At 33.6% G+C, this 15,411-nt stretch overlaps 4 protein-coding genes across 4 annotated transcripts; all 4 read left to right on the forward strand.

The window, feature by feature from the left end:
• The first annotated feature begins 932 nt into the window (after window positions 1-932).
• Window positions 933-2,711, forward strand: LOC124910500 (adenine/guanine permease AZG2-like). The gene has a single exon (XM_047451144.1). The coding sequence runs from the start codon at window positions 933-935 to the stop codon at window positions 2,502-2,504; it is 1,572 nt and encodes a 523-aa protein (XP_047307100.1). The 3' UTR covers window positions 2,505-2,711.
• A 1,184-nt stretch (window positions 2,712-3,895) lies between these two features.
• On the forward strand, window positions 3,896-5,208 carry LOC124910571 (E3 ubiquitin-protein ligase AIRP2-like). Its single transcript, XM_047451242.1, has 2 exons — window positions 3,896-4,094; window positions 4,902-5,208. Exons 1-2 carry the CDS (start codon window positions 3,997-3,999, stop codon window positions 5,089-5,091), a joined length of 288 nt encoding a protein of 95 aa, XP_047307198.1. The 5' UTR covers window positions 3,896-3,996; the 3' UTR covers window positions 5,092-5,208.
• An 84-nt stretch (window positions 5,209-5,292) lies between these two features.
• LOC124944810 (E3 ubiquitin-protein ligase AIRP2-like) lies at window positions 5,293-5,918 on the forward strand. Its single transcript, XM_047485154.1, has 2 exons — window positions 5,293-5,591; window positions 5,679-5,918. The coding sequence occupies exons 1-2, from the start codon at window positions 5,293-5,295 to the stop codon at window positions 5,887-5,889; spliced, it is 510 nt and encodes a 169-aa protein (XP_047341110.1). The 3' UTR covers window positions 5,890-5,918.
• Window positions 5,919-7,311: 1,393 nt separating this feature from the next.
• Window positions 7,312-14,753, forward strand: LOC124944928 (telomere length regulation protein TEL2 homolog). The gene is made up of 13 exons (XM_047485275.1): window positions 7,312-7,551; window positions 7,658-7,686; window positions 7,775-7,877; window positions 8,576-8,738; window positions 9,315-9,488; window positions 9,792-9,952; window positions 10,342-10,618; window positions 10,694-10,899; window positions 11,140-11,238; window positions 11,327-11,859; window positions 13,169-13,944; window positions 14,035-14,233; window positions 14,416-14,753. Exons 1-13 carry the CDS (start codon window positions 7,377-7,379, stop codon window positions 14,575-14,577), a joined length of 3,057 nt encoding a protein of 1,018 aa, XP_047341231.1. The 5' UTR covers window positions 7,312-7,376; the 3' UTR covers window positions 14,578-14,753.
• The last annotated feature ends 658 nt before the right edge of the window (window positions 14,754-15,411 follow it).

Consider the following 15,411-nt stretch of genomic DNA (forward strand, 5'->3'; position numbering starts at 1 on the left):
ATCTTTGAAGCCGCAATTCTTCAAGGTGTCTATATATTATTATTTTTCTTTAAGAAAAGAAACGAAATATTCTTTATAAAAAATATGAAAGGTAGACAAAAATAAAAAATAAAAAAAAAAAAAAGTTCCCTAAAGCCGGTTATGGCGGAATCTTTACCCAAATATTGGGTTTTGAACTGATTTTTCCATTAGGGTATTGGGGCTTTAACTTAAATAATGACATCAACTTGCACTAGGCAAGGGTCAAAGAATAAGGTCCACTCCATGTTGATCTTTCTATTGAGCCTAAAGTTAGAGGTGTAGATGTGAAAACTTTTTAACAATTGAGAATTTTGATTTCGAATAATCATCAAAGATGTCGCAAAAGTAAGATCGCAATAAAAAAATAAAAAAAAATCGCTAAATCAAGTTTAGTTAGAGTATAAACTTAAAGTGACAACAAACTATAATGGGCAACGAATTGATAGTGCTGCATATTGTTATATATGTTAAAAGAGTTGAACTTCAAATTTATGGAACCTTTTAGTTTAGATCTTTTATTTTCATTTTTCTCTAGAGAGTTTCCTTCTTTTGAGATATATTTTTTTTAAAACTTTTCTAATGATAATAGATGTGATATCATTTACCAATTACCTTTAATCAATTATTAATTAATAAAGAGAGATGATTATTTAACTTATCTCGAATCATAAGATTTGTTAAATATTATGACTCAAGTTCCAATTTGAAAAACCAAACCGAAATGATTACTCCACACATAATTTCAGAGATCACCCACTTACTAAAAATATGATATTTATTTACAAGTTCATCTTTTTAGGTTACATCTATATATATATAATCATAATTCATCAACCCAATAACAAGTAAATCATATTCATACTCATGTCTTCTTACAAATTTGCAACATAAACCCTAATTCTTCTAGAGAGATGGGAGGTGAGATATGTGGGAGATTATCAACTGGTTTTTGTTCACCATTGATGAAAAGCTTGAATGAAACAGTATCAAAAAGCAAACTTGGCAAGTTCTTCAAATTGGAAGAAAGGAAAACATGTTTTACTAGAGAATTAACTGCGGCAACCGCCACTTTCCTCACCATGGCCTACATAATTACGGTTAATGCCACCATTCTAACTGACTCTGGCGGGACATGTTCTGTCTCTAACTCCGATGTTTCTTACCAAAAATGCCTCTCCAATGTGAAAACGGATCTTATAGTTGCAACAGCATTATCATCAATGATTGGGTCATTTGCCATGGGTATTTTCGCCAATTTACCTCTTGGTCTGGCTCCGGGTATGGGTCCAAATGCTTACTTGGCATATAATCTTGTCGGGTTTCATGGATCCGGATCCATTTCATACCAAACCGCAATGGCAATTGTTCTTGTTGAAGGAATCGCATTTCTCATCATTGCGGTTTTGGGGCTCCGTGGAAAGTTGGCTCGACTCATACCTAAAGCAGTCCGGCTGGCTTGCGCGGCTGGGATTGGGCTCTTCATTGCATTTGTCGGGTTACAATCGAGCCAAGGAGTGGGTCTTGTGGGTCCTGACCCGACGACTTTGGTTACAATCACAGCTTGCTCGAGTATGGACCCGACGACGGGTCAATGCACTACGAGCAAGATGACAAGTCCTACGTTCTGGCTCGGCTCGGCTGGCTTCCTAATAATATGTCATTGCTTAACTAAGAAAATCAAAGGAAGCATGATATATGGAATAATATTTGTGACAATAATTTCATGCATTAGGGGCACAACCTTCACAAATTTTCCTAACACGCCAATTGGGGACTCGAGATACGAATATTTCAAAAAGATAGTTGATTTTCACACGATTAAGTCAACCGCGGGAGCAATAAGCTTCTCCGGTTTCAACACGAGCCAGGTTTGGCTCGCCTTGGCAACTTTGTTATACGTCGACGTGTTATCCACAACGGGTACATTATACACCATGGCCGAAATAGCGGGGCTTGTAGACGAAAATGGTAGTTTTGAAGGCGAATATCAAGCCTACATGGTCGATGCATGCGCGACCGTGGTAGGGTCCGCACTTGGCGTATCGCCGATAGCGACTTACGTGGAATCGTCGGCTGGGATTCGGGAAGGGGGTAGGACAGGATTGACGGCGGTTATTGTTGGATTATACTTTTTAGCGTCGGTATTTTTTGTCCCGATTCTTTCGAGTGTGCCTCCTTGGGCTATAGGTCCTTCTTTGGTTACGGTTGGGGTGATGATGATGAAAGTGGTGAAAGACATTGATTGGAGTGACACTAGAGATGCAGCTTCGGCATTTGTGACTATGATTCTCATGCCATTGACTTATTCGATATCAAACGGTTTGATTGGTGGAATTGGTGTTTACGTGACTCTTGGATTTTACGATTATGTCGTGGGAATGGTTAAGTGGGGTATGAAGATGAGAAAAGTTGTGGCGAATGAACGAAACCAAGTTTCGGCCGCGGCTATAATCTCGGGTTCGGAGATGTTGGATGTGATTTAGATGATAAAAAAAGGTTGGATGTTTCTTTTATGATTGTTTGTGTTTTTTTTTTGTTTAAGGTCTTGTTGGGGCTTAGAATGTTTATGATGATGCACAAGCTACCATGAGAGGTAAACTATCTAGTTTTAGTACTAGTGGTTTGAATGGCCTTTGAGGGCAGCTTGTGCATGTATTAATTTCTTTATATAATTATTCACAATTGTGTCACATTTAATCTAATTTACTACAATATAATAACTTAGAGAATATAAAATATCTCAGTATTCACTCTCAAATAAACTAATTACATTTTACAAGTGTTGATTTTATTTTCTTTGATCAAGAAAAGGAATTTTTCTAAGTGTTGACAAGAAAAAGAAATTTTCTAAATGTTGATCATTTAAATTTCTTTGACTAAGAAACTCTCAAACATAAATAAATTTCTCAATGTTCATTTAAATTTCTTTGACTAAGAAAAAATTAATAAACTTCAAACATAACTAATAAATTCAGACTCAATGTTCATTTAAATTATTTGACTAAGAAAAAATTAATAAACTCCCAACTTGCCTATGGAAATTAAATTCTCAAAACAATTTTTTAGTATATCAATATTGTTATATGATTGTGAATAATTCGAAAATCATCTTGAAAAAGTTATATAATATATATATTATATTAGGTTAAAAACATGACTTAATTTCTATTTTTTTTATTTAATTAATTATTTTTCTAATTTTCAAAAATAGACAAAAACATAGGTTGATCTTTTAGTAATTGTTTAAATAAAAAAAAAATTCAAGCTCATCAATTTTTTTTTATCGTCATGATTCATGAAGACTCTATTCCATTATTTTGAGTACATAAGTTCAGGACAGAAAATATTAAAATATAATTATTTTATTTTTAAAAATTAAAATTTCAAATAACTTACTTTTTTTTATTAAACAATATTTTTTTTTTAAATTCAATAAAAACCCTTCAAATAATCAACATCAAACAAATCCTTAAATTTTAAATAAGAAGTATTTAAAAAAAAAGAATAATCTAATTTGAATTGGTTTATTATGAAAAGAAACGGTAGCAAAAGCTAAAAAAACATAGAAAACTCCACCAATTGATTAATTCTGTCTGTCCATGAGCTGAGCTGGTTTTAAATTTAATCAATAAATTACTTTTAATTAATAGATTAAACATTAAAATATTTGTATCTTATGTTAAAATTTAAAATATAAATAATAATCTTTAAATTAAACGTATTTGAATCCAACGGAATGATGATGATGAAATATCAAACCATTATTACAGTTGAAACATTGACTCATTCTCTTTCTTCCTCCTGTGCTTAAATACGTGTTCATTCACATTCTTCTTCATCCATCTGTTGATGAATTCCACAAAATACAAAAAAATGTGATGCATGTAAATAAATCTCTTGAATAATACCATACCATCATCTTCATTCTTCAACATTTCCGCTCAAAACCAGAGATTTTTTCCCAAACAGACAGATATGGTGTTCATGATCGGCGACTATCAACTTGCTTCCGGTTCTTGCCATTTCGAGACTCTCAAGCTTCTCGAAGCTGATATTCACCACGCCAATTTGCTGTAAGTACTCATTCTTTATCTCCGTCTTCACTTTACCAATTTGTTGAATAATGAATGAATGATCCATTGATTCCAATTTTTCCCCAATTTTCAGTAATTTCAGGCTTATTTATTATCACTAAATGCTGATTCTAGGTTTTATTCATCTGCATGTATGTGTATACAGATTGTTTAATTGAGTACATACATAGTATCATTTTGTTTGTTAACCCTGGTCTATGTAGACTATGTTCATTCTTCAGCAACAACTTCAAAGCCATTCATACAAAAGTTGTGACCTGTTAAGAATGTAGCATTTAATCGTAACTAAACAAGATAGGCAAAATTGAGGGAGAAAAGAAGATAAGGGATCGAAATAGATAGATAAACGCGATAGAAATTAAGGAGAAACTAGAAAGTACTTCAGTACAAACTATCATCGTACACGTAATGAAACTAGTTTAAGGCTGTATAGTCTTCTAACAATGGTAAAATAGTAATAAAACACGACTAAAGGAAATAAGATCGAATGTGTTCCGACACATGATCTGGGACACAACATCATTCATACAAAAGAAGGATTCAAATCAAGTTATGTATGTACATGAGCTTGTCTAGTTTCCAAATTGTAATTAAATCGCGATTTCCATACATCTAGGACCAAATCATTATATGCATTGAAATTGACATAAGAAACTTAGCAGCCGGATTTCATCTTCAAGTGATATTGATTTCTTTCTTTGAAACATTTCTGTTTATGAGTGTATCCTATCTTCTTGGTTTCTTCATGTTGATTGTTTAATTTATTGTTGTTGTTGTTGTTCTTAGAGCTTCATCTATACCAAGAGACAAGGATGGTTCTTCTGTTCAGATGAAATTGGTCTATAATAATCTTGTTCCAATTTTCTGGTATTTTCTCCAATGGATGGATTGTTCGTGCGCTTGTTTGCTCTCGAGTTATCTCAGTCTGTTTCACATTGTTGTCTATAAGGTCAGTTCATTTCGCATATATCCATAGGAGCAGCTTCTGCTGCTTTTACATTCTTTATTGAAAACTTTTATATATTTCAGGTATCCTTAGGTGGGAAGTTAGTGATCTCATCAAACTCAAGAGCAGCAACAGTTAGAGAATTCTATGGTATTGTTCAATTGATCAGCTATTCTGTTATAATCATATTATTGAGCATCTAAATCACAATCCAAACATAGCATATTCCAAATGTATGCAAATTCATATGTAAAAAAGAAAGAAAAGAACCTTATTGTAGCTTATCATTTGTTAAGTGATGTTGCAGCAATCATATTGCCCACTCTTCAACATCTTCACGAAAGCATGTCAAGTCTCAATCCCGAGATTGGAACAGCAGGTCAGATGAGGATCCAAACCAAGAATAAGAAGAATGTAGATTCAAATGCGGAAAGAGAAGATGAATGTGGGATTTGCTTAGAATCGTCCTGCACGAAAATGGTTCTCCCTGGCTGCTGTCATGCCATGTGCATCAATTGTTACCGCAATTGGTACATCTTTGAGAGCTTCTATTCTTGATTAAAGTGGTTGGACGATTAGAGATCTTTAAACTTTCTTTATTTTTTGGATTTTTGCAGGAATTTGAAGTCAGAATCATGCCCGTTTTGTAGAGGTAGTCTTAAGAGAGTAAGTTCGGCTGACTTGTGGGTTTTGACAAGTGAAGGGGACATAATAGACGAAAGAACACTTTTGAAAGATGACATTTTGAGGTTCTATCTATATATAAACAGCTTGTGTAAGGATGCTTCAGATGCCCTTTTCTTGGTATATTATGAATACTTGATCTGATACAAGATAGTATAGACTATAATGTGACAAACAAAATCTGCTTTGTAATTGCAGTTCAACTGGACTGAACATTTGCATATTTATTGAGAAATCAGTCTTTCAGTTTTTTTTTTTTTTTTTTTTTTTTTTGTCTTAATCTCTCTTGATAATTGTGAAAATGTAGGAATTTGAGTTAGGTGGGTTTTAAAAAAATTTGGGGTAGATTTAAAACAAGAAATTATAGATAAAAAGAAGGTATAGATATAAGTTTTACCTGATTTCGTGGAGAGGTAAACAATGAACTAAATTAAAAAAACTAATGGGTATTTTCATATTTATACTAGTAAAACGAAAAGTGAATATTTTTTGGGTCATTTAATATGAAAATTGTGATTAAATAGTCAACATCATTTGGTATGTAATTTTTTTGCTAACTTTTTTTTATCTAACTTTTTATATTTTGATTTTCACCATTTTATCCTTATTTATATATATTTTTGGTTATGTTATTCTCCTTTTATTTTTCTTTTGAATTACAATGTTTTTTTTCATGTAGAAATTCATTTATGCGATATATTTGATTATGTTAAATTAATTCATTATAATTTTAAATAATTGAATAAAAATAGATAAATTAAGACATTATTATTATTATTAGGCTAAATTGTCAAATTGAGGCACATTATTTGACTTTGAAATTTTTACTATCGATTCTCTAAAATTCTAATAAATTAACAACATTTAAGAATGTAAAAATAAAATTTTATATTTTTATAATTTTAACCATTAGTAGACTCAAATTAAATTGTTAAATTTGAAAAATAAATTTAAAATCTCACTTTCTAAATAAGGAGTCCCAAATTTGATAATTCAGTCATTATTATTTATAATTAAATATATTTGATTAATAAAATAATAACTAAGATTCATAATAAAGTAACAATAATTAACTTAAGAAAAAAACTTAAGTCACATATTAGTTTGGAGTTCAAAGATTTAAAAGAAATAAATGAGAAAAAAAGTTTATGGTGAAACTATTTTAGTCAAATTATTTTTAGTTTTATTTATTTATTATTATTATTATTAAACTCGCATATTTTGCGGTCTTTTAAATAAAAATTGATCTTTTTTATAAAAAAAAAATTATTATTAAGCCAAGACTTGTTTGGATTATTACATAAAAGAAGAGTTTAACTTCTTATAATGATTGATTTTTTAAGAATAACTTGTTAATAAATATTATGTAAAATTACACTTTTCAAACCGAACATCCTTTTAATTACAATTAGACCAATGGGTTAAAAATTGAACTAAATCAACCATAATTAGTCTCTAAAAGTATATTTAACGCAAACGCGCGATCTGTACCGTTCGGGAAGCTCCCGATCGCACCTCTTGCCGCGCGGTGGCCGCTTAAACAAAACAGGCACATAGATTCTTCAGTCTCAAATGGAGTTATTTCTTCTTTCGTGATAACTACGAAGCAAGGAATTAGCAAAATCGGAGCCATGGCTGACGATAATTCGAAGAACAAGAAGAGAAAAGAGAAAGAGTCGGTTGTTCTTGACAAGGTCGCGCAATCAGTAGCTTCCATCTACGAAGCCAAGCACGTTGATACCGTCATTTGCGCCCTTCACTCCCTCGCAGTCCTCCTTTTTCCTGTCGACTCTTTATGTGTTTCAGGTTCATAAAACTCCACAGTATTGTTTGAATGTGTGTGGACTGGTTTAACTTACTCTTCTGTTTGTTTTGTTTTGTTTTGTTTTGTTTTGTTTTCTCATAAATTTAGATACAGTTGGTAAACAATACAGAGATCAGGTTTGTGATTTTGACATGTACACTTTCCATAATCTGCAATAGACTTTCGTTTTGATTTGATCCATCTTGCTTCTGTGTGTGTGTACAGGTGATCAATGCAAATGTCCATTCGGTAGAGGAGAGACGTGAATGGTGGGGTGTTTTCTACAAAGGAGTAGCTTTCCCTACACTAGCAAGGGTTTTGTTGAATGGTATGGAATTTGAACCGTATATGCTGAATTGAGGAGTGAAATGCTTTGATTGCATAATAAATCGAGACATGTTGCTAGTATTGTTTGATGCTCATTGTTGATAGGCTGTTTCGAAAGAAAAAAAAAAACTCATTGTTTTGCATCAGCTGCATTTCAGAAGAAGAAAAAATCATAATTTTTCGAGTTTCCAATGTATAGGGGAACTATAACAATATCTTTTCTTTTTATGAGAATTTGTTTGGTATTTGAACGAGATTTGTTGAGACAAAGCTCTGTTACTGCGTTTTTGTGTGAAATTGCCACAGTTTCCTACTTAAACTGTCAGTTGCTTAACTGAGTACTATATTTCAATGAAGGTTTATATATATATATCTGAATTTTACATTGTTGCTAGATTTCTATTAATTTCCATAATGTGTGCATATCAGTAGCCTATTTGAAGAGCTGGATGCCTTTCTACCATTTAGGTCAACCTTATCTTAGAAACAATAGAAAGGAATAAAGATGAAAAACAAGACTCTAGGAATTAAGTAAAACAATTAAATGATGTGAATTATGGCTGTAGTGTTTTTGACTATCTCAAATATATGAACATGTTCATTATATGCTTGTGATTTGTCTTGTTGTGCAATTGGGACACAGGAACATTTTATGTGTGTGCACATTCATTTATGGTGATATTCATGTGCCATATGCAGATGTTGCTTCCAATTGGTTGGCCTGTTTCCCTCTCTCTGCATCGAAAAATGTTTATGATGTATTTTTTGTGAACGGAGATATTGTGGAGGTTGTTCAAACTGTAGTTCCTTTTATACGGAAAACTTCTGATGGTAGTTCTGATGTCTGCTCAAATGCTGGGAGGTAAGACTTATACATTTGGTGTTTCTTGATAAATACAATCAACATTTTCTATTTTTTTTCCTATTGCATATATTCAACTGTCTAATCTATCAGTTGCCACATTTTTAATAAACAACTGTTGAACACATTCCACTATTCTGTGAACATAATGGAATTTACCATCTGTCACCTGCTTTCTCATATTATTTTAGTGTTCAGTGGCTAAATTGGAAAGTTGTCTTTCTTAGTCCTGCAGCATAAATCTTATCATGATAGAAGCTGATATTGATGGAGCCTGTATGCTTTTACTTGAGCATGTTACTCTGTTAGTAATAGAAACCTGAGAAGACCTACTTCTGTATGTAATTGAAGCTGTAAATGAACTTCTTTCTTTAACATCTATTTGTACTTGTAGGTTCGTTTATTCAGGAAATGTATGAGAAAAATTATGCAGTTTCCAAACTTAATATACTTGTGCAAGGCATATGGCTTCTTAATGTCATACATAACTTAAATAGTTTAAATGGCTACAACCTCCCGAATGAAAGCTTACTTGAAGGAACCATACTTAAACTTCTTTTTTTTTGTTGATTACAGAGTCCTTACACTTTGCTTGCTTGATAATAATGGGTTACTTCAGATGGCTAGAGAATTTGGTGCTTCGCCAAAGTTGGAAGAAATTGATAAGCTAGTTATCTCTAGGTTGGTGCAACTTGTGACATCTATCCCTGACAAAGCACATTCGGTAGCCTTGAATGCTCTATCATCTCAGTATCCTTACTGTTTCCATTAGTTAGCCGCTTCTATGTTGTATAGATTGCTAGTTGTACCATGACAGTCACATGTGATATCAAGTTATTGAACCAGGTAAAGGACTAAGGAGTGCTAGTTTACCTGGAAGCAAAATGTCATTTCATTTTGTGAATATCGAATATGCTTGCTTGATTTTGTTTCACATTTAGGGTTGGGATCTTGGGGATAATGCAAGACTATTCTCAGGATGTTAGTCATTAAACATACTGTTTGGTCTATCTCCTCTGAAATTTCTGTTATTCTTGACTCTGAACATTAAAGTATATATTACAAGCAGACTGTTTCTCAACTTTTGTCTGGAGCTGAGGAATTTGACTCTAATATGTGTAATAAAGCACTGATTTTAGATGATAATGGCTCAGATGGCTCCCTTCTCTTTATTGGCGAAGTTCTTGCTCGCATTTGCCGGCGTGGGTCTGCAGGTAATACAAAGCTTAAAGAACATGAGTTTGATAAAGTTATTTACTTCTAGTGACTCTTTATGACACTCTCCTGCGTTTCCCCTTAATTCAGCCGAGTGAAAATGTATGCTATTTGTTGCAGTAAAAAACAAAGAACATTTATGAACATCTCAAGGAAAACAGAAAATGAAAAAAGGGAAAATGAACTCATGTTTCCATTTGTAGTCATGTATCTTTTGGTTTCAGGCTCCGGCCTTCTTTTTTCCGTGTGATCTCCCATAGCATCTTCACATGTGTGTGTTATAGTAAACATTATTTCCATTATGCATTTGAACTATTTAATTATACTCCCATGACAATGTGCATATTATTTCATACTTCAAATTAGTTTAACATTTTTATTCTTACAGATATTGTATTAAGTGAAATGGTATCCCGGATTCTTGCACATGTCCGGAGTGCATTATCTTCAGACAGTAACTTGACAACTAGCGAAGTGTTTGAATTGAAGCCTGGTTTTCTGTTTTGGAGGAATATAATAAAAGCTATCAGAGACCCCTTTGCTGTAGAAAAAATGTCTGAACATCTGTTGCGTCATCTAGAAGCTGCACATATTAGCGATGTTGAAGCTTACTGGACCCTTTGGATATTATTCAAGGAGGTTCTTACACATAAAGCCTCCATCAGGTGTGCAAAAATGGTTTACATGTTTTGTTCAGAAAATCAGTAGGGCATGCATATCCTGACTCTCTGTCTTGCTAGGACGATGTTCGTTGATAAATTTTTACTTTGGAAGGTGTTTCCAATCTGTTGTCTGAGATGGATTATACAATTTGCTATTCTTGAATTTCCGCCTGGTGCTACAAAATCTCACAACAGTAGTGGACTCTTAGACATTGTGCAGCATCTAGCTGCTGCTTGGTGCAGGCGCGAGTTGGTGCAGTCGGCCTCAATGGAGCAGCAAGCTTGTATCCTCTTTGTTTCATATTCTATTCTCTCTTATCCATCTGCATGTTATGTAGTTTAGTGGCATAAGAAAGTTCTATGACCAAGGATGCAGGACAAAAGCCATGTTAAACAATTTAAATAAATGTGGCACAATTTATCTGTCTCCGAATTTGATTGCAATTATACTGTGTAAATGTCTTTGCAGTTTTCTTTGCTAGGGTCTTGCTTCATCCGTTTTATGATTCTTAACTGAGATTTAGATATAACTGCAGCTTTAGGACTTACTTTGGAGAAGATATCCAAGGAAGATTTGGCTGCAACAAAAGATGTTATGCAATCAATTCTTGAAGGAGTTAGCTGTAAGATGTTTTTTCTTGCAATATAACATTTTACATCTTTTTAGTTGTTGACTATATTTTTTCATGTACTTCCTTTAAATGTTGTCAGGTAGACTGGAAAGTCCAACTCATTTGGTTCGAAAGATGGCCAGCAGCATTGCCTTGGTTTTTTCTATAGTAATTGATCCAAATAATCCTTTATATCTTGATGATAGCTGCCAGGAAGAGACCATAGATTGGGAATTTGGATTAGCAAACCGTCGTGAGAAAGGAACTTGTTCCACCACAAAACTATTGGATGACAATGTTAGTGAAAGTGAAGCAACTGATTTGTTGTTAAGGAAGAATCTTTTAAAAGAAGCTGATAGTGAGAAGCGAAACATCTCTAAGGCTAGAAAGACAAGGTTGTCTGAATTTAAACTAGTGGATCCTGACGAGGTTATTGATCCAGCTGTCCTGAATAGTGAACTGGGTTCTGATGAAGAAGAAGATGATGATGACGCTAGTGTAGAGTCTGAAACCTCGTCTCAATCATCCTTACAGCCATATGACTTGTCAGATGATGATGTGGATCTGAAACAAAAAATCTCCCAGTTGGTTGATGTGGTTGGAGCACTTAGAAAATCAGATGACCCAGATGGGGTACGTTTTAAATGAATAAGTATCATATATGTGTTTCATTTGCACTGGGTAACTCATATAAGACTCTATGTTAGCTGCTTGATTTATCTATTCCCCGTTATTTGCACATATTAATAAAAATGTATGATAGGATTTGATTAGAATACTATTACTCGTGGCATCATATGAATCATCTCTATCATAAATTAACATATTCTCAACAATAAAACTTCTCTTTCACATCCTCGTGGCTTCTTCTCCGAAACTTCTTTATTCAAGTAGTTATCATTGTTGTCGTGTATCTCCTATATACCACCTTTTTCTTACAACCTTAATTGCTGGAATATGTCTTCACCATGTCAACCTCTTAAACTACCATCCTTAATGGTGTCCTCCATGAACTTACCTATGATCTTAAATGTTATGTTATTTTTCAAAAACGTTTGCATTTATCCACTAACACATGGTTCAATTCTCCCACTTGCTAAAATATAGAGAAATATTTTATTTCTAATCTATATTTTTTTCATGGTATTGAGCTTTTGCATTTGACATAAATTTTCATTTACAATAATAGACCAATAAATGGGTCAGCCCAGTAAAGAGAGTATTATTAGAATGCTAAGCCTTAGTTATAATTAGCTTGGGGAACTGTTGTAACCGTGTGTCATGAAAGATCTGAATTCCTCATCTTAAAATTCTCTCTCTCTTTGTCTTTTCATAGATATCATGCATAAGTTGCCTACATTTCCAGATGATCAATTGATCAATGTATATTTGAGCAGCATTTTAGAAGAGATCTAATACTATGTGATTACTTAAACTGTCTACCATTTTTGAGGCAATGAGTGGCTAATTGCAGGAATCTACTTGTATGATTTTAAATCAGAAAGCGATGTTATCAAATAAAGGCATACCGTTATTTCTTACACCACGGCCAACCAGATATTTCAGTTCATCTCCATCCCATATTCGATTCCTAAGCCTTATGAGCCACGAAGAAAGCTTAGAGAGTGGAAGATTAAAACCTAAGAGCTAGAACAAACCCACTATTCATGTTAAATCCTACCACTATATATGTTGCAAAAATTCCTAGTGCGGGAAACTTACTAACTTAGGATTTGAGGGAGAATTTTGGAAATTTGAGGTATTATATTAAATAATATATCATACTATTACACAAGTATGATTAAGATTATAATAAGAACCTTGTGTCATCCTATAAATAGATAATCTCATAACTTCTCTTTGTTTTTCTTCGTCATCAAATTTCATGAAAATCTTGTCAGCTTAATATGTTGTTTAGTAAAAGGTGAGTCTTCTTATGCAGGTTGATAGGGCTCTTGATGTAGCGGAAAAGCTTATTCGAGCATCGCCTGACGAACTTCGATATATAGCCAGTGATTTGGTGAGAATCCTTGTACAGGTTCGTTGTTGTGACTCAGCTGTGGACGGGGAAGAAGAATCAGCTGAAGAAAAGAGACAAAAAGCTCTAGTGGCTTTGATTTCCACCTCACCATTTGAATCTCTTGATACAGTGGGCAACCTATTATACTCACCTAATCTAGATATCAGCCAACGAATCATGATACTAGATGTCATGACATATGCTGCGCAAGAACTTAGTGATGCTAAAATAACAAAACCTAAGAATAACGCTAACAAGATCCTCATATCAGATGCTTCAGACGCTCAACCATGGTTTGTTCCGAATAATGTGGGTCCCATGGGGGCTGGTCCTTGGAAAGAGATTTCAAGAAATGGAACTCCATTAAATTGGTCCTACTCGTATGAGAGAGACCTTCCGGTTAGATCAATTCAAGTCAGTCGAGGCAAGACTCGTCGTTGGAGCCTCAGATCGAAAAGTAGACCATCAAATGAAATGGAGCAATCATCAGAGAATAAGTTTCCTCAATATGCAGCAGCGTTTATGCTACCCGCAATGCGTGGATTTGACAAGAAAAGGCAAGGTGTCGATTTGCTTGGAAGGGATTTTATAGTTTTGGGGAAACTCATCTATATGCTTGGCGTTTGCATGAAATGTGCAGCAATGCATCCTGAAGCATCTGCTTTGGCTCCAGCCCTCATTGATATGTTAAGCTCAAGGTGTTTCTTCTATTCTTCTTCTTAGACCTTTCTTCACCTTTAAGTAAGAAAACACGATTTTTAGTTTGTTCTTGTTATATTGTCATGTAGAGAGGTATGTCATCACGCGGAAGCATATGTGAGAAGATCTGTCGTTTTTGCTGCTTCATGCATATTAGTAGCAATTCATCCTTCTTTTGTAGCATCATCATTGATTGAAGGGAACACTGAAATCTCCAAAGGGCTTGAGTGGATTCGTGAATGGGCTCTTCATGTCGCTGATTCTGACCCGGACAGAGAATGCTATACGGTATGTAGCCCTGCTCTGTATCCTTCTTCTCCTTTTTATACGTGATAATAAATCGAACCCAATAGAAGTTTTGTGGGTGATTTTGAACATTGATCTAGTAGAAAATAATAATAATAATAATAATAATAATAATAGTATTCTCAATTCTCATGATTCTGATCGGGAAATCTTGGTTCTTGCAGCTTTCTATAGCATGTCTACAGCTTCATTCTGAAATGGCCCTTCAAACTTCGCGAGCACTTGAGACTATCCGAACCAAATCCTCTTCTACTTCGATAAGTAGTCTGTCTCCCAATCCATTTAAAGGGGAAATTAAGATACCGCGTGGCAGCTTGGAATTCTGAGTTCGGTTTCAAATATTCATCGTGTTTAATGTTAACACAAGTGTCCAGGTTTTTTTGCTTGTTTTCTACTGCTATAGAGACTAATTTAGTTTGAAATTAATCTCACTTTTGTAAGCTTGTACAAATAAATATTGCTAATTATGATTATTTTTATAAAGGGGAAGGTGATAATTCTATTTAGAGCCTCTTTAGTGTCCATAACAATATTCTTTTGAACTTGAGACTTTTGGTCTCTTAGACCATTCTCTTTACTCTCGAGCTACCCTAGTGAGTTTATTTGCAACGTTTTAATACAATTATTGTTTTGAAAAGGGATGAAACTAGTGAGTTTATTTGCAACGTTTTAATACAATTATTGTTTTGAAAAGGGATGAAATTCCATTGTTGGTGGGCAAAGCTGGAAAATGAGTGATTAATTCTTGTGAGGGGGCATGAAGAAGAATATGCTTCCTATGTTAACATTCAGAATCAATAATTAATGTCCAAATGCTACAAGTCAAAGTTTCTTAAGATTCTTCTTTATAATTTATATTTTACTAATAAGAAAAGGTTAATTGGGAATCCAAGGTTGACATATTCTCATGTCACTTTGTAATGTTCCTTTTGTGCCCACTTCAATAAAGCCGGTATGTACGTAACACTTAATTAACTAATTTTAATCATATATAATAAATTACATTATTGTTCTATGACAATACATATATTAGGGATCTAGGGCAACCAAAATGAGATTAAATCAATCTGATTATGATAATTATGTTTATTCTAAGTAAATTTTACTCAATTCTTGATTTCCTTTTGTTCTAATTTTTTTCATATGGGTGTGAAATGTGA

The sequence above is a fragment of the Impatiens glandulifera genome, chromosome 7 (assembly GCF_907164915.1).
Source record: "Impatiens glandulifera chromosome 7, dImpGla2.1, whole genome shotgun sequence".
NCBI classification, from domain to species: domain Eukaryota; kingdom Viridiplantae; phylum Streptophyta; class Magnoliopsida; order Ericales; family Balsaminaceae; genus Impatiens; species Impatiens glandulifera.